This window comes from Mobula birostris, chromosome 3 (genome assembly GCF_030028105.1).
Source record: "Mobula birostris isolate sMobBir1 chromosome 3, sMobBir1.hap1, whole genome shotgun sequence".
Classification (NCBI taxonomy): domain Eukaryota; kingdom Metazoa; phylum Chordata; class Chondrichthyes; order Myliobatiformes; family Myliobatidae; genus Mobula; species Mobula birostris.
In genome coordinates, this window is record NC_092372.1 from 7,660,654 (window position 1) to 7,685,499 (window position 24,846).

General features: G+C 44.0%; 1 protein-coding gene across 1 annotated transcript in view; it reads right to left on the reverse strand.

Annotated features, from left to right (window-relative positions):
• Nucleotides 1-24,846, reverse strand: part of myo5b (myosin VB) — a 281,336-nt gene that overhangs the window by 50,178 nt on the left and 206,312 nt on the right. The window contains exons 17-23 of the mRNA XM_072252190.1: nt 24,391-24,477; nt 21,584-21,695; nt 19,406-19,617; nt 16,355-16,511; nt 11,792-12,031; nt 7,136-7,372; nt 3,537-3,630 (exon numbers count right to left, since the gene is read on the reverse strand). Coding sequence (XP_072108291.1) covers nt 3,537-3,630; nt 7,136-7,372; nt 11,792-12,031; nt 16,355-16,511; nt 19,406-19,617; nt 21,584-21,695; nt 24,391-24,477 — 1,139 coding nt within the window. The remainder of the gene's footprint in view (nt 1-3,536; nt 3,631-7,135; nt 7,373-11,791; nt 12,032-16,354; nt 16,512-19,405; nt 19,618-21,583; nt 21,696-24,390; nt 24,478-24,846) is intronic.

Genomic DNA, 24,846 nt, shown 5'->3' on the forward strand with positions numbered 1-24,846 from the left:
CTTTTCGCACTGTTCTCTGTAAACTCCTCTAGAGACTGTTGTGTGTGAAAATTCCAGGAGATCCTCAGTTGTTGAGATACTCAGACCTTACCATCTGACACCAATAATCATTCTATGGTCAAAATCACTTAGATAACATTTCTTCCCCATTCTGATATTTGGTCTGAACAACAATTGAACCTCTTGACCACTTCTGCATTGAGTTGCTGCCACATGATTGGCTGATTAGATATTTGCATTCATAAGACACAAGGGCAGAATTAGGCCACTTGGCCCATCGAATCTGCTCTGCCATTCAATCACGGCTGATCCTTTTTTTTACCCCTCCTCAGCAATACTTCCCAGTCTTCTTCCCCATAACCTTTGATGCCATCTCCAATCAAGAACTTATCAAGCTCTGCCTTAAATGTGCCCAATGACCTGGTCTCCACAGCTGCCTGTGGTAACAAATTCCACAAATTCACCACCCTCTGGCCAAAGAAATTTCTCCGCATCTCTGTTTTAAGTGTACGTCCTCTATCCTGAGGTTGTGCCCTCTTGTCCTAGGCTTTCCCCACAGCAGGAAGCATCTTTTCCCCATCTACTCAGTCTAGGCCCTTCAACATTCAAAAGGTTTCAATGAGGTCCCCCCTCATCCTTCTAAATTCCAGCGAGTACAGACCTAGAGCTATCAAACGTCCTTCGTATGATAACTCTTTCATTCCCGGAATCATCCTTGTGAACCTCCTCTGGACCCTCTCCAAAGCCAGCACGTCTTTTCTAAGATGAAGGCCCCAAAACTGTTCACAATACTCAAGATGAGGCCTCACCAGTGCCTTATAAAGCCTCAGCATCACATCCCTGCTCTTGTATTCTGATCCTCTTGAAATGAATGCTAACATTGCATTTGCCTTCCTCACCACTGACACACCCTGCAAGTTAACCTTTAGAGTGTTCTGCACAAGGACTCCCATATCCCTTTGCATCTCAAACTTTTGGATTTTCTCCTGTAACAGTGCAACAAGGTCATCCGCCTTACTTCCTATACTCTATGCGTTAGGATAAAATACTTTGCATACTGTATTTGCTACCCTTTTTTGATTCTGCATCCCTAACGCACTGACACCCTGCAAGCTGCAATCTTGCCCTATCACCTACTCTTCCTGACAGTCTGACTGCACGCTATCTTTGCTTTTTTTGCTATCTGTCCTATCCTGAGTCTCTTCACTCTGGTTCCCACCCCACTGCCTAATTAATTTAAACCCTCCCCAACAGCTCAAACAAACCTGCCCACGAGAATGTTGGTCCCCCTCGGGTTCAGGTGCAACCCATCACTCTTGAACAGGTCATATCTCCCCCAGAAGAGATCCCAGTGATCCAAGAACCTGAAGCCCTGCCCCCTGCACCAGCTTCTCAGCCACACATTAATCTGCCAAACCATCCTGTTTCTACCCTCACTGGCTACCCGGGAGGTCCTTCTTCGCAACTTTCTACCTAGCTCTCTAAATTCTCTTTTCAGGACCTCTTTGCTTTGCCTTCCTATGTCATTGGTACCGATATGTACCAAGACATCTGGCTGTTCTCCCTCCATCTCCAAAATGCTGTCCACGTGCTCCCAGACATCCCTGACCCTGGCACCTGGGAGGCAACATACCATTCAGGTGTCCTGTTCACATCCACAGAACCTTCTGTCTGTTCCCCTGATTATTGGGTCCCCTCTCACTACTACTCCCCTCTTCTCCCTCTTTTGCTTCTGCCAATAAAGTGGCCATGTGTGTGTGTGTGTGTGCACGCGCGCACTCCTGCCTTACCTGACATTGCATTTAATTAATAATGATTTCTTACTGTAGTTTGTTAACAAACCAAGAACACGAAGAATGTAAAGTCATATGATTTATTAAATCCCTCTGTTCAACTATACCAGAAACTCCAACCTCCATTTGCAAATAATTCGAGGATATTATTGTCGAAAGAATTAATTCTTTCGCTAAAGTTCAAAGTAAATTGATTATCAAAGTAAATATATGTCACCATATACAATCCTGAGATTCATTTTCTCGCGGGCATACTCAATAAATCCATACCTGAATAATAACCAAAACAGAATCAATGAAAGATCGTCCAACTTGGACCACCAATAAATAAGCAATATTGAGAGCATGAGATGAAGAGTCCTTCAAAGTGTGTCCATTGGTTGTGGGAACATTTCAGTGTTGGGACAAGTGAAGTTGAGTGAAGTTTGAAAAGACACAAACCAGATTAAACATGTTGATGTGTATGTAAAACATGGCAGCCATAAAATGATCATGTTAGTTTCATCTCTTGACCAAAATTTCTTTGTTATGTCCTTTGGGTAACTGTTTACAGATCCCTCGCTATTATCCAGTAATTCACTCTTGTTTAGTTAGTTTTGTTTTGCTGTGATAATAGAGGCATACAGTACAGAAAATGGATTTCTGGGCTGAACGGCATGATCTCGAATTCCATTTATGTATTTTAGAACAGATGATTTGCCATAACTCAAGGAAAAGTTTTATATTAATGTTAAATAATAATGTTTTGTATTAATGATTTCAAATGTTATAATAAGGAAAATATTTGGTGGGGTAGAGGTACATTTCCACTGAAGCAGGTGTAAGGTGCTCCTTCCTCCCACTAGCCTGCAGGTCACCCTTGAGCGAGGTGTAGCACCTGCTTAGCCCCCTCCCCCCACTGCCCCCCCCCCCGATCAGGGTCCCATGAAGCCATGGGAGCAGGGGGTGGATGGTCATAGGAACAGCTGGTGAATATCACAGGTCCTGGTTATGTGACCATTGACGCCAGGCAATCACTGAAGAGTATTGATAATGGCTGGGGGTCACCCATCAAAGACCACGATCACCCACGTCATACGACATGGCACATAATGGTGGTGATGATCGAGGAGGAAATGTTATCTTGTTTCTGTGAGTGAATTTGTCACTGTGGTTTTAGTAAATCCTAGTCCTGTAATTTGATTTATTTTTATTTATTTAAGACTCACAAATTTCTACAGGTGTACCATGGAGAGCATTCTAACTGGTTGCATCACCTCCTGGTACGGAGGGGCCACGGCACAGGATCAGAAAAAGCTGCAGAAAGTTGTCAACTCAGCCAGCTCCATCGCAGGTACTAGCCTCCACAGCACCAAGGACACCTGCAATAAGTGATAGCTCAAAAAGGCAGCAACCATCATGAAGGACCCCCACAATTCAGGACATGCCCTCTTCTTAACAGAAGAACTTCGTGCCAGCGCGCTACTTCATCGGCTGAGGTACAGGAGCATGAGGACTGGGACTGCCAGACTGGGTAACGGCTGTGAGGCTAATGTATACCCTGCCACCACTGAGGTCTCATCGCTAGAACACCAAGCTGTTTACTGTTTACCTGTGCTAACTTATTATATGTTATTAACTTATTTATGGTAATATCATGCTGTGTGTGATGTATGGTTTGTTGGTGCGTCATAGTCCTGAGGAGCACGGTTTCATTTGGATTTATTTATGTTCAGACAACAATAAACTTGAACTTGATCTCACCTGCTGCGTCCTTGCATTCGCTCATGATGCGTTGGTTCAGTTCCTCCTTTTCATGTTTCAGAAGTGTGTTCTCCTGTTCCAGTTCCAGCACACGCTGTCGAGACAAAAAGCAAGGGTAACGTGTCAGCAATTCATCAGCCTCTTGTTCCCCGAGAACGTCGCTTTGTGCTGTGCTGTGCCTCCGTTCACAACCACCAATTCGCACATCTCAATACTTCAAAGTATATTTATTCTCAAAGTACGTCTATCTCACCATATAAAACCATGAGATCCATTTTCTTGTAGGCATTCAGAATAAATACAAAGAAACACAATAGAATCAATGAAAAAACTGCACACAACAAAGAAGGACAAACAACCAATGTTCAAAAGACAACAAACTGTGCAAATACAAAAAAGAAAAAGAAACAAAATAATAAATAAATAATAACTTATTGTGTCAATCTGCCTGCGTCACTTTCCATGACATCCTAGCAATGCATATCAAAGTTGCTGGTGAATGCAGCAGGCCAGGCAGCATCTCTAGGAAGGGGTACAGTTGACGTTTCAGGCCGAGACCCTTCATCAGGACTAACTGAAGGAAGAGTTAGTAAGAGATTCTCTATCATCTTCCGCCTTAAATATACCCAAATCTCTTACTAACTCTTCCTTCAGTTAGTCCTGACGAAGGGTCTCGGCCTGAAACGTCGACTGTACCTCTTCCTAGAGATGCTGCCTGGCCTGCTGCGTTCACCAGCAACTTTTATATGTGTTGCTTGAATTTCCAGCTTCTGCAGAATTCCTGTTGTTTCCATGACATCCTAATTGGTTTGGCATGGTCTCTGCTCCACATGTGACCGCAGGAAACTTCAGAGAGTTGTGGACACAGCTCAGAGCATCATAGGAACCAGCCTCCCTTCCACGGACTCTGTTTACACTTCTCACTGCCTCACCATAATCAAAGATACTACCCACCTCATCCCTCCCATATGCAGAAGATACCATCAGGTTGGGAACCCTTGTTCTACCTGAATGTACTGTATTGATGATTTGATCCGTATGAACAGTCTGCAAGTCAAGCTTTTCATTGGATCTTGGTACATGTGACAATAACAAACCAAACCCAATTAAATGGTTTCCTAGTATGATAAGAGGGACTCTTAGCCTCACAGTCTACCTCGTTATGATCTTGCACCTTATTGTCTACCCGCGCTGCGCTTTCTCTGTAGCTGTTGCACTTTATTCTGCATTCTGTCATTGTTTTACCTTGTTCTACCTCAATGCTCTGTGTAATGGTTTGATCCGTACAAACAGTATGCAAGACAACATTTTAACTTGGAACGTGTGACAATAATAAGACCATAAGACATAGGAGCAGAATTACACCATTTGGCCATTGAGTTTGTTCCATCATTTCATCATGGCTGATCCAATTTTCCTCTCAGCTCCATTCTCCTATCTTCTCCTCATAACCCTTCACGCCCTGACTTATCAAGAACCTATCATCTTCCGCCTTAAATGTACCCAATGACTTGCCTTCTACGGCCACCTGTGGCAATGAATTCCACGGATTCACTACCCTCTGACTAAAGAAATTCCTCCTCATCTGTGTCCTAAATGGACGTCCTTCTCTTCTCAGGCTGTGCCCTCTGGTCTTAGACTCCCCCAATGTTGGAAACATCCTGTCCACATCCACTCTTTTGAGGCTTTTCAACATTCAATAGATCCCCTCTCATTTTCCTAAATTCCAGCGAGTAGAGGCACAGAGCCATCGAATGCTTCTCATATGAAGCCTTTCATTGCCAGAATAATTTTTGTGACTCTCCTTTGAACCCTCTCCATTGTCAGCCTACCCTTTCTTAGATAAGGCTGCATGCGCCAGTCGTGCCTGTTACAGCCGTTCCGACTAGTTTTCTTACTTTTTTAACTTACGTTATTTGTTGCATCTTTTTCTCACAGTAACACGCTGAAGCTGCACCCTCTCTAACATGCTGGTGGAGAGAGTTTTATTTGGGTTTTTAGCGTTGGAAATAGTTACACTCGGACACGTCTTATTAGCGGGACAGCAGTATGGTCGCATTGTTTATTCCAGGGACCAGCTGATTGCGCTAATGCCGGCTGGTTTAGTGAACAGAGTGGCGGACACCCCTGCTGAAATCTGGAGGAAAACACACAGAGGATGCAGAGGGGGATCAAAAAGGTGAGGGAAGAGGACCGGGTCGAGACAACAGAGACTTATGGAGAAGAGGAGTTATAAGCCGTGTCGCCCCTCTCTCATTATGGGCAATGTGAGATCGCTGGGTAATAAAATGGATGAATTGACGGCACTAGCCAGGAGTCAGAGAACATTTCAGAAGTGCAATGTTATGTGTTTTACTGAAACGTGGCTGCACGTGGACATACCCGACCAAAAAGGGCTTCCAGACCATTCAGGCTGACTGGAAGTGCACTGAGAGTGGTAGGCGTAAAGGAGGGGGGCTTGCTGTGCTGGTTGTTGTGTACATCCCTCCCTCTGCCAACCCGACGTCGGCGTGTAACATCATTTACGCCGTTGGGCACAGGATTACATTCAGCCAGAGACTCATTCCACCGGGATGCAGCACTGAGTGTCATGGGAAGTCATTCCTGCCTGTGGCCATCAAACTATGCAGCTCCTCCCTTGGAAGGTTGGACACTCTGGGCCGATGGGATGGTCCTGGATTTATTTCCGTCTGGCATGGTTTACATATTATTATTTGATTGTTTGTGGTTTTGTATTGCTATGTTTGTACTCTGTTCTTGGTTGGTGCAACTGTAACGAAACCTAATTTCCCTCGGGATCAATAAGGTATGTCTATCTATCAATCTATCTAAAACTGCTCACAATCTTCCAAGTGAGGCCTCACCAATGCTTTATGAAGCCTCAACAATACATCCTTGCTTTTACATCCTAGACCTCTTGAAATGAATGTTAATGTTGCATTTGTTTTCCTCATCACCAACTGAATTTCACAGATTCAGCGAGTAAAATTATAGATTTTTTTTTCCCCAGCATAGAATGAATATACTTATAAAGAATTGCTTTGAAGTGGTCAGTAAGCATTTTCCGTCATTATTTGTTTGTTTAGAGATACAGTGTGGAACAGGCCCTTCCAGCTCAATGAGCTGCACTGCCCGGGACCCACCAAAACTGCCTCAGAATACCGGGGGTCCTTTTAGAATGGAGATAAGGAGCAATTTCTTTAGCCAGTGAGTGGTGAATCTGTGGCATTCTTTGCCACAGGCAGCTGTAGAGGCAAAGTCATTGGGTGTATTTAAAGCAGAGGCTGATAGGTTCTTGATTTGTCAGGGCATGAAGGGATACGGGGAGAAGGCAGGAGACTGGGACTGAGAAGGAGACTGGATCAGTCATGATAAAATGATGGAGCAGACTCGATGGGCTTAAGATTTAACCCTACAGGACAATTAACAATGACCAATTAACCTACATCTTTGGACTGTGGGAGGAAACCCACGCACTCATGGGGAGAACGTACAAACTTCTTACAGACAACGTCGGAATTGAACCCTAAACTCTGACACCCCAAGCTATAGTAGCGTCGTGCTAACTTGGTTGATGTTGACTCGTGTTGTTCAGTTACCTGCTGAAGTTCTGCTTTTTCTCTTGCAGAAGAATCCTCCAAGATTTTGCGTTCTTTCTGTGACTTCTCAAGTTCCTTGTGGAGTTCGTCAATCTCCTCCTGTAAACTGGTTGCTCTGTTCTCCTGGCCCTGCTGTTCCCGGCATCGCTCCAACTCCTTCTGGAGTTTATCAATTTCGGTCGCCCGTGCTGTATTCACTGCCATTATCTGCTCGGTTAGTGCCTTGTACTCCTTGTTCTGTGGAATGGATCACAAACATGGGTTAGGCGTTGCCTGGATTGGAGAATACATTGAAAAACTTTAAGATTAACTTTATTTGTCACATGGATGTTGACATACGTCATTCTGCATCATTTCAAATCAGTGGGAAATCTGCTAGGCAGTCTGCAAGTGTTGCTTCTGGTGTCAACACAGCATGCCCACACCTTACTAACCCTAATCAAATTAAACCCGGGCACCTGCAGGAATCGCGCGCGGTCACGGCAAGAATGTACAAGCTCCTTATAGACTGCAGTCAGAATGGAACCCTGGTCTTATTATGTGATTGTGATCTTGTGTGGGCTTACAGTATGTGACTGTTGGTAAATGTGTCTTTGCACCTTGACCCTTAGTGACGCTGTCTTATTTGGCTGTATTCATATATGGTTAAATGACAATTAAACTTGAATTGAATTGAATTACAACTGGCTCTGAAATCTTACACAGTGCCACCCATACAGGGAATGAGAAATTTACTGCATGAGGAAGGGTTGAGTGAGCTAGGGAGTAATAGAAGATAGGAGACAACTTGACAGAGGAGGATACGTTTAGCAGAGGCATTGGCAGAGTGGACAACCGTTACCTTTTTTCCCCAGAGTGTGGGTTGGATGTCAGAGACAGGCCTTTCACACAGAGAGTAGTGGGTGCCTGGAATGCACTGCCTGGGTCGGTGGTAGAGGCAGATACATTAGATACTTTAAGAGACGTTTAGATGAATAAAATAAAATGGAGATTTATGGGCCGTGTAGGAGGGAAAGTTTAGATTGATGGTGGAGTAGGTTTATATAAGTCTGCACACCATCATGGGCCGAAGAGCCCATTCTGTGCTATATTGTTAAGACCATCAGACATAGGAGCACAGTTAGGCCATTTGGCCCATTGAGTTTGCTCTGCCATTTCATCATGGTGATTTATTAACCTTTCAACCCCATTCTCCTGCCTTTGACACCTTTACTAATCAAGAAATTACCAACCTCCATTTTAAATATACCCAATGATTTGGCCTCTGCAGCCGCCTGTGCCACTGGATTCCACAGATTCACCACCCTCTGGCTAAAGAAATTACTCTTCAATCTCCGTTCTAAAGGGATGTCCCTCTATTCTGAGGCTGTGCCCTCTAGTCCTAGACTGCCCCTCTGTAGGAAACATCCTCTCCATGTCCACTCTGTCGAGGCCTGGGGTTCCTAATCAGGGATCCACAAAGCCCTTGCTTAGTGGTGTAGGTCAATGGCATAAAAAATTGAGAACTCAGCCAGGGTTACAGGGCAATAGAGGCATGGTGCAGTTAAAACAGAAAGCAACAAATACTGGACTGAAAGTGTTATATTTGAAAGCACTCAGCATAAGAAATAAAATGGACGATCTTGAAATTCAGCAACAGATTGGCAAGTATGACATTGTGGCCGTCTCTGAAACTTGGCTAAAGGATGGCTGCCATTGAGAGCCAAACATCCAAGGATATATGGTGTATCAGAAAGATAGGTTAGTAGGCAGAGGGGGTAGTGTGGCCCTGTGTATGCGAAATAATATTAAATCATTAGAAAGGGATGACATAGGATTGGAAGGTGTAGAGTCTCTACGGGTTGAGTTAAGAAATGGCAAGGGTAAAAGGCCCCTAATGGCAGTTGTATACAGGCCTCCAAACAGCAGCCAGGATGTGGATTACAAATTACAACAGGAGATAGAAAAGGCGTGTCAGAAGGACAATGTTGTGATAATCATTGTGGATTTTAACATGGAAGTGGATTGGGAAAACCAGGCCAGTACTGGACCTCAAGAGAGAGAATTTGAAGAATGCCTAAGGGATGGCTTTTTAGAACAGCTTGTTGTCGAGCCACCTAGGGGGTCGGCTGTGCCGGATTGAGTGTTGTGCAATGATCCGGAAGTGATAAGAGAACTTAAGGTTGAAGAACCCTTAGGGAACAGTGATCACAATGTGATCAAGTTCACTTTGAAATTTGAGAAGGAGAAACTAAAATCCAATGTGTCAGTATTTCAGTGGACTAAAGGAAATTACAATAGCATGAGAGGGGAACTGGCCAAAGTTGACTGGAAAGGGACACTAGCAGGAAGGACAGCAGAGCAGCAATGGCTGGAGTTTCTGCAAAAAATGAGAGAAGTGCAAAACAGATATATTCCAAATAAGAAGACAGTTTCGAATGGAAGAACAACACTACCGTGGCTGACAAGTGAAGTCAGAGCCAAAGTAAAAGCAAATGAGAGGGCATACAAGGAAGCCAAAGCTAGTGGGAAGCTAGAGGATTGGGAAGCTTTTAAAACCTTGCAGAAGAAAACTAAGAAGGCCATTTGGAAGGAAAAGATGAATTATGAAAGGAAGCTGGCGACCAATTTCAAAGAAGATACTAAAAGCTTTTTTTAAGTATCTAAAGGGTAAAAGAGGGTTGAGGGTAGATATAGGACCAATAGAAAATGACGCTGGAGATATTGTAATGAGAGACGCAGAGATGGCAGAGGAACTGAGTGCATATTTTGCATCAGTCTTCACAGTGGAAGACATCTGCAGCATACTGGACATTCAAGAGTGTCAGGGAAGTGAAGTATGAGCAGTGAAAATTATGACTGAGAAGGTGCTGAGGGTGGATAAATCTCCTAGACCTGATGGAATGCACTCTCGGGGTCTGAAGGAAGTAGCTGGAGAGATTACGGAGGTATTAACAATGATCTTTCAAGAATTGATAGATTCTGGCATTGTACCAGATGACAGAAAAATTGGAAATGTTACTCCGCTATTTAAGAAGGGTGGGAGGCAGCAGAAAGGAAACTATAGACTGTTAGCTTGACATCAGTGGTTGGGAAGTTGCTGGAATTGATTGTTAGGGATGAGACTACGGAGTACCTGCAGGCACATGACAAGATAGGCCAAAGCCAGCATGGTTTCCTGAAAGGAAAATCCTGCCTGACAAACCTACTGCAATTTTTTGAGGAAATTCCAAGCAGGGTAGACAAAGGAGATGCAGTAGATGTGGTGTACTTGGATTTTCAGGAGGCCTTTGACAAGGTGCCGCATATGAGGCTGCTTAGCAAGGTAATAGCCCATTACAGGGAAGTTACTAACATGGGTGGAGCATTGGCTGATCAGCAGAAAACAGAGAGTGGGAATAAAGGGATCCTGTTCTGGCTGGCTGCCGGTTACCAGCGGAGTTCCACAGGGGTCGGTGTTGGGACCGCTGCTTTTTACGATGTATTTCAATGATTTGGACTATGGGATTAATGAGTTTGTGGCTAAATTTGCTGATGATACAATGATAGGTGGAGGAGCGGATAGTGTTGAGGAAACAGAGAGCCTGCAGAGAGACTTAGATAGTTTAGGGGAATGGGCAAAGAAGTGGCAAATGAAATACAATGTTGGAAAGTGTATGGTCATGCACTTTGGTGGAAGAAGTAAATGGGCAGACTATTATTTAGATGGGTAGAGAATTCAAAATGCAGAGATACAAAGGAACTTGGGAGTCCTTGTGCAGGATACCCTAAAGGTTAACCTCCAGGTTGAGTTGGTGGTTGAGAAGGCAAATGCAATGCTGGCATTCGTTTCTAGAGGTATAGAATATAAGAGATGTGATGCTGAGGCTCTATAAGGCACTTGTGAGACCACACTTGGAGTATTGTGTGTAGTTCTGGGCTCCTTATATGGGAAACGATATAGTGACATTGTCCTGACGAAGGGTCTCGGTCCGAAACGTAGACTGTACCTCTTCCTAGAGATGCTGCCTGATCTACTGTGTTCACCAGCAACTTTGATGTGTGTTACTGACATTGGAGGGGGTTCAGAGAAGATTCACGAGAATGATTTCAGGAATGTAAGGGTTACTGTATGAGGAATGTCTGGCAACTCTTGTGCTGTATTCCCTGGAGTTCAGGAGAATGAGGGGAGATCTCATAGAAACATTCCAAATGTTAAAAGGCCTGAACAGATTAGATATGGCAAAGTTATTTCCCATGGTAGACGATTCTAGAACAAGAGGACACGACTTCAGGATTGAAGGACGTCCATTTAGAGCAGAGATGCAAGTAAATTACTTCAGTCAGAGGGTGGTAAATCTGTGGAATTTGTTGCCACGAGTGGCTGTGGAGGCCAAGTCATTGGGTGTATTTAAGGCAGAGATAGATAGGTTCTTGATTAGCCAGGGCATCAAAAGGTATGGGGAGAAGGCAGGGGAGTGGGGATGACTGGAAGAATTGGATCAGCTCATGATTGAATGGCAGAGCAGATTCGATAGGCCGAATGGCCTACTTCTGCTCCTATATCTTATAGTCTTATGATGTAGGCCTTTTAATATTTGATAGGTTTCGATGAGACCCTCCTCATTCTTGTAAACTCTAGCGAGTACAGACCTAGAGCTACCAAATGTGTTCTTTCCATACTGAAAGCTCTCTCACCTGATCATCCACTTTCCGTTGAAGTTGAACAACTTTGTTCTCCATGCCGCTGGTGAGCTTCTTGTAGTGTTCCACTGATCGCGCTTCAATGCGCAACACCTTCAGCTCGCGACGTGCCTTCATCCGTCTGTAACAACACTGCAGGTAAACGACTGCATTGCGAATCCTGCGGAATCGCTTGCGAGTCATCCAGCCCCTCACGTTCTTCTGAATGACGGTAGCTTTGTGCTGGAATAGTAACTGTGGGAAGAGCAAAGTGCAGGAGCGACATCAAAGACAACCTGGATAACCAGAGACACCGGGGAAATGGGCAGGAAAATTACACAGATTCATACACAACCAGTCCACAGAGACACCGGAGAAATGGGCAGGAAAATTACACAGATTCATACATAACCAGTCCACAGAGACACCGGGGAAATGGGCAGGAAAATTACACAGACTCATACATAACCAGTCCACAGAGACACATGGAAATGGGCAGGAAAATTACACAGATTCATACACAACCAGTCCACAGAGACACATGGAAATGGGCAGGAAAATTACACAGATTCATACACAACCAGTCCACAGAGACACATGGAAATGAGCAGGAAAATTACACAGATTCATACATAACCAGTCCACAGAGACACCGGGGAAATGGGCAGGAAAATTACACAGATTCATACATAACCAGTCCACAGAGACACTTGGAAATGGGCAGGAAAATTACACAGATTCATACACAACCAGTCCACAGAGACACATGGAAATGGGCAGGAAAATTACACAGATTCATACACAACCAGTCCACAGAGACACATGGAAATGGGCAGGAAAATTACACAGATTCATACATAACCAGTCCACAGAGACACCGTGGAAATGGGCAGGAAAATTACAGATTTATACATAACCAGTCCACAGAGACACCGGGGAAATGGGCAGGAAAATTACACAGATTCATACACAACCAGTCCACAGAGACACAGTGAAAATGGGCAGGAAAATTACATAGGTTCATACAAACACACACACTCTCTCTCTCTCACACACATATTCACAGATACACACACTCTCTCACACATTCACACAGACACACACACTCTCACACATTCACACAGACACACACACTCTCTCTCACACATTCACAGACACACATGCTCTCTCACACATTTACACTTACGTACACACACACACTCACACATACATACATACTCACACACTCTCTTACAGACACATACACACACACACACACATACACACAACAGCCAATGGATATCCACATTCTCCATTTTGGGGGAGAAATCTCTTTAAAATAATCAGAGAGACCACAGCCTGTACCTATACACTAAGGTACGTATCCAGACGAGATTGAGAGGGACATAGAACAGAGAACAGGCCCAAAGTAATTTAACCACAATGATCACGGAAATGAAAAAGTGATGGGACTAGGCAGAGCAACAGTTCAGCACAGACTAAAGGGCCTGTTTCTAGGCGGTAATAATCTATGATTCCATAAAGATGGTTTTGACATCCATTGCTGAGGATTATATTGTGTCATATACACTTAGTGGCCACTTTATCAGGTATGCCTCTACACTTGCTTGTTAATGCCAATATCTAATCAGCCAATCAAGTGGCAGCAACTCAACGCATAAAAGCATGCAGACATGGTCAAGAGGTTCAGTTGTTGCTTAGATCAAACAGAATGGGGAAGAAATCCAATCCGAGTGACTTCGACCATGAAGTGATTGTTGGTGCCAGACAGGGTGGTTTGAGTATTCAGAAACTACTGACTTCCTGGGATTTTCATGCATAACAGTCTCTAGAGTTTATAGAGAATGGCGTGAACAAACAAAAAAAATCCAGTGAGCAGCAGTTCTGTGGTCAAAAACACCTTGTTAATGAGAAAAGTCAGAGGAGAATGGCCAGACTGCTTCAAGCTGACAGCAACTCAAGTAACACTTGTTACAACAGTGGTGTGCAGAAGAGCATCTCCGAATGCACAACACATCGAACATTGAATTGGATGGGCTACAGCAGCAGAAGACCATGCCGGGTTCCACTCCTGTAACTAATAATGTGGTGACTGAATTAAATTTTTGTAATTTCTACTTTAATTCTGTAGTTTATGGTAAACAATTTTTATTGAAAATTATTGTGTTCATTAATTAAAATGCATTCATTAAAATTTAATATAGATTAAAACACTTTTCAAAGATTCACAAAAATTTGTTTTCATTAAATTTGACTTAACCCTCACTTAAATTAGAGAAATAACATGCATTTAAGCATAATTTTGGTATTTTGTAGTGTGAGTACAAGAGATGGTAAATTATATTGCTGAGAAAACATACTGTTCTACCACAACGTTCAGGGTTTGCTGAGGTGTTTTAAGTTTGAATTGCAGACAAAGTTAAAGGAATTAATTAATGTGTGTTTCAACAGCGTTGTGATATTACTGTGAAGGAACAGTGAAGAATATTATGTCTTGTCATCTGACCCTTGAAGAAGGATGTTGAAGCATTCATTAATAATTACCTCATTTTTCACACTATTCCTTCCCTTCTGCAAATTAACATTACAGGATAGGATCAGCCATACCATATCAAAAAGCTCTTAACACTGTATTGTGTACACAGTCATAGAGTATTACATCACGGAAACAGGCCCTTCAGCCCATCAATTCCATGCTGAACTGTTATTCTGCCTAGTCCCATCCACCTGCACATGGCCCATAACCCTCTATTTATTTATTTATCTATTATTATTCTTTTCTTTATGTATTTGCACAATTTGTCTCCATTTGCACATCAGCTGTCTGTCTTTGTGTGTAGTTTTTCATTGATTCTATTGCGTTTCTTTATATTTACTGTAAATGCCCACAAGAAAATGAATCTCGGGCTTGTATAAGATGGCATAAATGTACTTTGATAATAAATTTACTTTAAACTTTGAACATACGCCTCCCATCCATGTACTTATCCCTTATATGTTGAAATGAAATCCACATCCACCTCTTCTGCTGGCAGCTCATTCCACACTCTCACTGCCCTCTGAGTGAAAAAGTTCCCCATAAACTTTTCACCTTTCACCCCTAACCCATGACCTCTAGTTGTAGTCTCACCCAACCTCAGTGGAAAAAGCTTGCTTGCATTTACTGTATCTACACCCCTCATAATTTTGTATACCTCCATCAAATCTCCCTCAATCTCTTTTTGTGGACTCCCTACACAATGTGAATTCTCAAAGATGATACGTAAAATTTAATTCCATGTAAATAATTTACAAATTCATGCATCTCATATTGTTGGTACCACCAAAACCTGATGCTCTGGCTTGTGATTTCACCACCTTTGGTTTCCAGGGCTAGGAACAAATCGTTGAAACGTTTATTTATTTAGCAATACTTTCAAACCACGCCACCCAGCAACACCACAACCCCGATTACCTTAACCTCATCACAGGGCAATTTTTCAATGACCAATTAATCTATTCAAAACATCTTTGTAGCATGGGTGGAAAGCAGAGCACCTGGGGAAAACCCACTCATTCCGGGGGGAAGACGTACAAAGACTCCTTACGGGCGCCGTCGGAATCGAACTCCGAACTCCGGAAGGCCCGAGCTGTAATAGCGTTCTGCTCACCGCGATGCTACAGTTCAGTCCATCAATATTTAAATAGAGCTAACCAATCAGGAAATGAATCACAATGAAGATCCTATGTCAACTGCAGAGTGGTATGAACTGCACACTTTATGTTTTCATAGAGATACAGCATGGTAACAGGCCCAACGAGCCCTCTCTGCCCAACTACACCCACGGCCAATTCTCCAACTAACCCGTATGTGATGGGAACGTGGGAGGAAACCAGAGCACTGAAAAGCATTCGGCTACCTTGCCATCTATCATTTCATGGGCATCAAAGTCACTTAGCAAGGAGCTACTGCTGAAATACAAATGTAAACTTTTTTAAAATTCAGAACAAGTCAGAATGAGCACAAGTATTGGTCCTACCCCATACCATAACATTAATCTGTTTTCATTGTGAAGTCTCTTCGAGGGACGCCTTCCCTGAAAAAGTTTAAATCTTCTCTTTGACAGGAGTTGAGTGAGACCCACTCTCACTGATCCCCTTTCTCTGATTTCTGCTGCTCTCGGACTCCTCAATCATCTTCTAACTTGTCCTCTCCCCCACACACCCCACTTCTTTACTCTGGCATCTTTCCCCTTCCTTTCCAGTCCATAAACATCAGCTGTTTATTCCTCTTCACAGATGCTGCCTGACCTGCTGAGTTCCTCCAGCATTTTGTGAGAGCTTTGTGGTCTTTACTAGAAGATGTATGAAGTCGTGTGGTGAAAGCAGAAGCTTTCTGTCAGCCCAGAATCACCACCATAGGAACATGGAATGTAAAGACCGTGTATGAACGTGGAACTTGCTGTCACAACCTTGAAGCTGAACATGGACTACACCTGGGGACAATCTGAAAGACAGGCCCAGGACAGAGGACGTTGGCGAGCTGCTGTCGGCGGACTACACCTCTGTAAGGGTGATAGAGTTAACTAACTCACTTACCTCACGGTACACCTGACGCACAGACCTCCCCCGAGCGTACGCCTGAATTGTGATAGCTGCGTTGCGAAATTTCAGGAACTTGCGACGGGCTGCCAGCATCCTGCACTGTTTCTGCAAGATTATCGCTGCTCGCGATCTCCGCAGGAAGTCCGCCAACCTTAGAATGAACAGAGAAGAAAGTCAAAGGAAGAGCAACTTTACATGCAGCACAACTCACCCGCTGCTCAATTCACATGCCTGCACCTGAGACACCCCTTAGCAATTTCAACTCATTTATGGAATACAAACGCGAGGATGTCAGCTTGAGGCTCTACAAGGCTTCGGTCAGACTGCACTTGGAATATTGTGATCAGTTTTGGGCCTCTTATCTAAGGAAAGGTGTGCTGACATTGGAGCCAGCAGGAGGTTCACAAGAGTGATCCCAGGAATGAAAGGGTTAAAGTATGAGGAGTGTTTGATGGCTCTGGGCCTGTACTCACTGGAGTTTAGAAGTATGGGGGGGGGGATCTCATTGAAACCTATCGAATATTGAAAGGCCCAGACAGAATGGATGTGGAGAGAATGTTTCCTATAGTGTGGGAGTCTAGGACCAGAGGACACAGCCTCCGAGTAGAAGGACATTCCTTGAAAACAGAGATGAGGAGGAATTTCTTTAGCCAGAGGGTGGTGAATCTGTGGAATTTGTTGCCACAGGCCAAGTTATTGAATAGATTTAAAGCAGAGATTGACAGGTGGTTGATGAGTCAGGGTGTTAAAGATCGCGGGGAAGACAGCAGAATGGGGTTGAGGTGGATAATAAATCAGCCATGATGGAATGCAGAACAGACTCGATGGGCTGAATTGCTTAATCCTGCTCCTCTGTCTTATAGTCTTAGACTCTTATGGAGCTCAGCAGGCCAGGCAGCATCCATGGAGGGAAATAAACGTTTCGGGCCGAGTCCCTACATCAGGACTGGGAAGGAAGGGGGCAGAAGCTAGAGTAAGAAGTGGGGAGGGGGAGGGAGGAAAAAGCACAAGCTAGCAGGTAATGTGAGACCAGGTGAGGGGGAAGGTGTGAGGTGGTAGAGGAAAGATTGAAGAAGGAGGAACCTGATAGGAGAGGAGAATGGAATTTGGAAGAAAGGGAAGGAGGAGGGGAACCAGAGAGAGATGATAAACAGGTGAGGAGAAGGTAACGGGTGAGGGGGACCAAAATGGGTAATGGAAATATTTTATCAAAATACCTTGAAGTACTGAAAATGAATTAAAATCATTATGATAAAAAACATAATAAGAAATGTTTTTATATTTGTTATCTTCCTCAGAGGTGTAAATCCTATTTAACTGTCTCCCAATCCCCAGCTAATCTCTGACCGCAAAGTTCAAAGTATCTTTATTATCAAAGTGTATTATCATCATATACAATTGTGAGATTCATTTTCTTGCGGGCATTCACACTAAGTACAAAGAAACACAATAGAAGTCCTGTACACAACAGGATAGACAAACAACCAATGTGCAAACGACAACAGACTGGGCAAATACAAAAAGAAATCATAATAATAATGAACTAAGCAATAAATATCAAGAAAATGAGATGAAGAGTCCTTAAAAGTGAGTCCATAGGTTGTGGGAACTGTTCAGTGATGAGGTGAGTGAAGTTGAGTGAAGTTATCCCCTCTGGTTCAAGAGCCTGATGGTTGAGGGGTATTAACTGTTCCTGAACCCACTGGTGTGAGTCCTGAGGCTCCTCTAACTTCCTCCTTATGGCAGCCATGAGAAGAGAGCATGGCCTGGGTGGTGTGGTTCCTGATGATGGATGCTGCTTTCCTGAGACAGCACTTGGTGTAGATATGCTCAGTGGTGGCGAGGGGTTTACCTGTGATGGACTTCTGCACTTCCCACTGTGCAGGTGTGGAAACTGGAGATGAATTGAACAGGTAAACAGGGATAATTGATGGTTCTGATGAAGAAATGGAATTGTTCCTCTGAGGGCCAATATGGAACTGAAGGATCAAATAGCCTTCTTCTGTGTCATTATACAATGTAATTATTTTCTAATTCAATGCTCTTCAATTAGGCTCTCCTGTTGAAGCTGCTGGACTGGTTTTGAGCATTTGTCATGGTCAATGGGACTATTCACAGCTAACAGCTCATCGAAGGGTCAGCGGTGGAAAGGGCGAGCAGCATCAACATCTCAGAGGATCTATTCTAGGCCCAACACATTCTAGAAGGCACGCCGGAGGCTCTACTTCGTTAGCAGTTTGAGGAGATCTGTGTTAATGAGTAGGTGCAATGGTACACCAATGAAAGTGTCACCATTGACTTTTGCAAATCTCTACAAGAGCTTTCTGACTGGCTTGCATCACTGTCTGATACACAACCCCAATGCACAGGATCACAAGAGGCCAAAGGGCATTGTAAAATCAGCCAGATCCATCAGAGGCCCAACCCTTCCCACCATCGAAGATATCCTTACGAGTTGATGCCTCAAGAAGGTGGCATCCAACACTAAAGGCCTTGACATCATGCATCATTCCCTCTTCTGTGTACTACCATCAGGGAGGAGGTACAGGAGTCTTAGCACCCACAATGAATGATTCAAGACAGCATTTTCCCCTCTGCCATCTAAATGGTTCATGAACACCATCATATTATTCCTTTTGATTTTAAACACTATCTAATTTGTAATTTATAGTAATTTTATACCTTTGCATTGTACCTCACTATTTTTTTTGCCCTCATCAATACTACATATATATATTCAGAACTATTTTGCTCACTGTGATTTCAAGCATTCTGCCTTGGAGATGCCAGAAATGATGGGAGTGAAAATGAAATGATTTCACAACTTCAATAAGTTCAGAACTCTGAAGAATTAGAAGGTATCGACAATCATCTTGAATGTTACAATGAAAATGAAGATTTGGAGGATGCAATTCATTATCTGCACTGATTTTGTTCATTTACAGTCAATTAAAAACATACAGCAGCATACACTGGATAAATTCCTCTGATGATAACTATTAGGAACTAATACACAGAAACTGAAGATTGCGCAAATGGATCTACCTGCGTGCCTGATAACCTCGGACGTATCTTTGAATTGTGATGGCAGCCTTCCTCATCCTCCTGTACTTGATTCTCTGCAACCAGCCACGAACCGTCTTCTGGATCATCATACAGGCAGCCCGGAACTTGTCGGCTCGAAGCTTTTCCAGGTACGCCACCTGACCAGCACGGAAAAAGATCTTGGTTTTGCCAAACTGGAATTTATCCGGATCCTGACAAGACAGAATAGAAGTTCAAAGGTCAAAATAAATTTATTAGCAAAGTACGTGTATGTCACCATATACAATCCTGAGATTCATTTTCTGCAGACATTTACAGTAGAACAAAGGAATATAATAGAATCAATGACAAACTACACACAAAGACAATACTTTACTTTATACTTTATTGTCGCCAAACAATTGGTACTAGAACGTACAATCATCACAGCGATATTTGATTCTGCGCTTCCCGCTCCCTGGATTACAAATATTAAATATTAAAAATAGTAAAAATTAGTAAATATTCAAAATTTAATTTATAAATCATAAATAGAAAAGAGAAAAATGGGAAGACAATGTGTAAAAGACAAACTGAGCAAGTACAAAAAAACACACAAATAAAAATAAATAAATAAGACTGAGAGCATGAGTTGTACAGATGGTGGAGCATTCGGACGCAGCAGCCTCTGGGGGGGCAAATCAAAGGTGTTTTTTCTTTGTTAAATGTGTTTTATTATGATTGCAAGATGGTGCTGGGCTCCAAGAGCTTCAGGTGCTTTGGGCTACCCTATCAGTGAGCTGCTTGTTGATTGGAGGAGCCGGCCAGGCTGGCGGAGGAGTCCTGTGGCGTCGGAATAGTTGCCAGTGTGTCGGGGCAGCCGGATTGGGTTTGGAGGACAGGCCTGGTTACAGATGGTGTTGCTGCTTGCTACCCGAAGGCACTGGAGTGCTGCACAAAGGCGGCGTGCAGTGTAACCGTGGGTGATTGTCTTGTACGTTTCTCTTGCGATCGCAAGACCCTGTTGGCCATTGATAATGTAAGGTGCCAGAAGCCTGTTTGCCCTGTTTGGTGGCATGGCAGGTGGCATGGGAACCGTGTGGCCTCAGCTGAAGTGAGGATTGGGCCTCAAACGACGGGTTTGCCTGCTGCTGCAGACCAGGAGAGGGATGCTGGAGGCGGTGTAGCATGGCATCTGTGCTCGGTTGCGGGCTGTCCTGCAGTGTTTGACTGGTGGACTCGCAGGCTGGATGGCAGTAGCTGTGCACTGCTGGGAATCTGTACAATTCACTTGTAGGTCTTCCACTCTGCTTCTTGGAGTACATACCCGGTTTTTTGCTTACTATTTTGTACATGCTCAGGAGCCTGACGGTTTTAGGGTAATAACTCATCTTGAACCTGGTGTTGTGTGCCCTTTGGCTACTGCACTTCCTTCCTGATGGCAGCAGCAAGAAGAGAGCATAGCGTGGTTGCTGGGGGTCCCTGATGATGGTTTACAACTCCCACTGATGTAGGAAACAGAGTAACTTATTGAGAGATCTGAACGGTTTGCAATGCCAAAGGCGGGATGTAAACACAGAGCAAAACAAACAACATGCAGACCTTAGCAAGAGAAGGCACCTCTCGTCACCTGTTGACAAAGACTGGCCTTTTTAACTAACAGTTAATTTGTTCACATATATACAGAAAAGGGCCAGTAACATCCCACCAACTCTACTCATGGATGAAGCCAGGACCGTCAGGCTTCACCTAGCACCTTCCAGCGACCCCCCTTCCCCTTCCCCCACCTTTTAATTCTGGCATCTTTCCCCTTCCTTTCCAGTCCTGAAAAAGGGTCTCGGCCCGAAATGTCGGTTCTTTATTCATCTCCATAGATGCTGCCTGACCTGCTGAGTTCCTCCAGCATTTTATTGCTTTGTTTCCAGCATCTGCAGTATTTCTTGTGTTTAAGACTCAAAAACAGTTCCTTTCCCCAAGCAGTGAGGCTGATCAACCCCTCCACACCCCCAATCACCGCTACTTTATCATTTCCTGTCAGTCACCTTATGTCCAATCAATCTATGTATATAAACTCTCTCATGTATTTATATTTATTGTGGTTTTCTTTTGCATCGGATCCAGAGTAACAATTATTTTGTTCTTTACACTTGTGAACGGGAAATGACATTAAATAATCTTAATTCTTGAAGTCATGATTACCTTGATAATATTATCCAGAAGCCTCCTGCAGGTCTCTTTCTTATCATTCAAAATTATGTTCTTCTTCCTCATTAGGACCCGATATCTGTCAAAGAATTCGTGGTACGTCCACCTATTGAGAAATAGCAGATGGTATTTAATCTGGGCAAACAAGGCATTGCAGGGTTCTGAGGAACAATGATATACAGAGAGCCCTGGGGATTCTGGTCCATAGCTCCCTGAAGGTGGATCACAAGTAGGTAGTGGAAAGTGGACAGTTTGTTTGCCTTCGTTGGTCCATAAGAACATATATGGTCCAATTTAGGTCTATAACACAACAGCAGGGATGCGATGCTGAGGCTTTATAAGGCACTGGTGAGGATTCACCTTGAGTATTGTGAACAGTTTTGGGATCCTCATCTGAGAAAAGATGTGCTGGTATTGGAGAGGGTCCAGAGGAGGTTCACAATGATGATTCTGGGAATGAAAGGGTTATCATACGAGGACGGAGTGACGGAGGATGAGAGGTGACCTGATAGAGGTGCATAAGATGATGAGAGGCATTGACCGTGTGGATAGTCAGAGGCTTTCTCGAGGGCTGTAATGGCTAGCACGAGAGGACACAGTTTTAAGGTGCTTGGGAGTAGGTACAGAGGGGATGTCAGGGTGAGAGCGGTGAGTGCGTCGAATGGGCTGCTGGCGACGGTGGTGGAGGCAGAAACGACAGGGTCTTTTAAGAGACTCCTGGATAGGTACATGGAGCTTAGAAATATAGAGGCTATGGGTAACTCGAGATAATTTCTAAAGTAAATACATGCTCGGCACAGCATTGTGGGCCGAAGGGCCTGTATTGTACTGTAGGTTTTCTATGATTCTATTAGCTCTGGGTCTGTACTCACTGGATGAGGGGGACCTTTCAAATGTTGACAAGCCTAGACAAAGTAGATGTGGAAAGGATGTTTCCCGTGGTGGGGGAGTCTAGGACAAGAGGGCACAGCCTCAGGATAGAGGGGTGTCCATTTAAAACAGAAATGCAGAGAACTTTTTTTCACTAGAGGGTGGTGAATTTGCAGAATTTATTACCACAGGCAACTATGGAGGCCAAGTCTTTTGGTGTATTTAAGGCAGATCTTGATAGGTTTTTATTTGGACACAGCAATAAAGGTTATGGGGAGAAGGCCAGGGAATGGGGCTGAGATGGAGAAAAAAGGTCAGCATGATTGAATGGCAGAGCAGACTTGATGGGCCAACTGACCTAATTCTGCTCCTATGTCTTATGGTCTTATATATTGGAGCAGAATTAGGCTATTCTGTACATTGAACAACTTCTGCCATTCCATCATGGCTGACTTATTATCCCTCTCAAACCCATTCTCCTGCCTTCTGCCCGAAACCTTTGATGCCCTGACTAATCAAGAACCTATTAACCTCCACTTTAAATACACCCAATAACTTGGCCTCCACGGCCATCCATGGCAATAAATTCCACAGACTCACCACCCTCTGACTAAAGAAATTCCTTCTCATCTCTGTTCTAAATGGACGTCACTCTATCCTGAAGCTGTGCCATCTGGATCAAGACTCCCCCACCACAGGAAACATTTATCTAACAAAATATCCACTCTATCAAGACCTTTCAATATTCAAAAGTATTCAATGAGATCCCCCCTCATTCTTCTAAACTCCAGCGAGGGCGGACCCAGAGCTACCAAACACTCCACGTGTTAGCCTTTTCATTCCTGGTATCATTAACCTGGCATTATATCCTGGCAATCAGGGGTGAACATACAACTCTGTGAAGTGCTTGTGTGCTCCCTGTGACCGCATCAGTTTTGCCCAAGTGCTCCAATTTCCTGCCATGTTCCAAAGCCATACGGTTAGGGCTGGGGTTAGTAAAACGTGGGCCTGTGATGTTGGTGGTAGAGCACGGCAACATTTGTGGACTGCCCCAACACATCCTTGGATGCAAACAATGCATTTCACTGCATGTTTCGATGTACATGTGACAAATAAAGGAGGCGGGAGGAGAAGATGGCGGCACGACGCAGTGAGCGCAGCCTCTCCGGTGAAATGATATCGTATTTGTTAAATAGGGTACCATGCACAATTCTGATTTGATGGAGACAGCCGTGAGAAGTACAGAGGAACATCTGGAGAAACTTCTGAAATGCCCGGTTCGCTGCCGCTGCTACTGTGCGATCGAGAATCTCTGGAGGGAAAGCCCCAAAATCCTCGGCTTTGCCTGCTGCTGGCGGCCGGGACTGGGGTCGAAGTGCTTGGCAGAGATGGTACTCGGTGCTCAGTGTCAGAGGGCTGGTCGGAGGCTCAAAGTTTTCGGGCGACTCAGAGTCGGACTGTGGTCGGGCATGGCAGGGAGAGTTTTCTTCCTTCTCCCGTCTGCGTGAGATGTGGGACTTTCAGAGACTTTGAACTTTTTTACCATGCCCATGGCCTGCTCTTCGTCAAATTACGGTATTGCTTTGCACTGTTGTAACTATATGTTATAATTATGTGGTTTTTGTCAGTTTTTCAGTCTTGGTCTGTCCTGTGTTTTTGTGATATCACACTGGATGCATTACTAAGTGACAATAAAAGAGGACTGCGTGTCCTCATAATCTAATAATCTAATCTAATCTTTAATCTTTCCCTACGGAAAGCAGCAGGAATTGAACCCCAGTCACGGGTAGTATAGAGCTTTATACTAACCACAATGTTACCATAGCGCCCCCTAAGTAAGCAGTTATCATTTAAGATGGGATCTTTATTCTACAGTCCAAGCTATAGATTTGAGATTAACCTCAGTACAGTGGAAGGAGCAGTACACCTACCTGGAGGGATATCCTGCGGCACTAATACGGATCGTCTCCAACACCCCACAGGCCCGGAGTTGCTGAACAGCTCGTGCAGGGTCAAACCTGGAAAAGAAAGGAGAAATTCAGAAAGGTTGCTGGTTCAGCCTACCCACCATCAGGGACAGAGATACAGAAAGGTGCCAGAAAAGGGCCAGTAACATCATGAAGGATCTCACCCACCCTGCTCATGGACTGTTTGTCCCACTCCCATCAGGGAGGAGACTACGTAACATCCACACCAGGACTACCAGACTCAAAAACAGTTACTTTCCCCAAGCAGTGAGGCTGATCAACACCTTCACCCACTAACCCACCCCTCCACACCCCCGACCACCACTACTTTATCATTATATTTCTCATTATCATTATTTTATCTTTATCATTAGCAGTATTTTGTGTTTACTACTTTATCACTTCCTGTCAGACAACTTA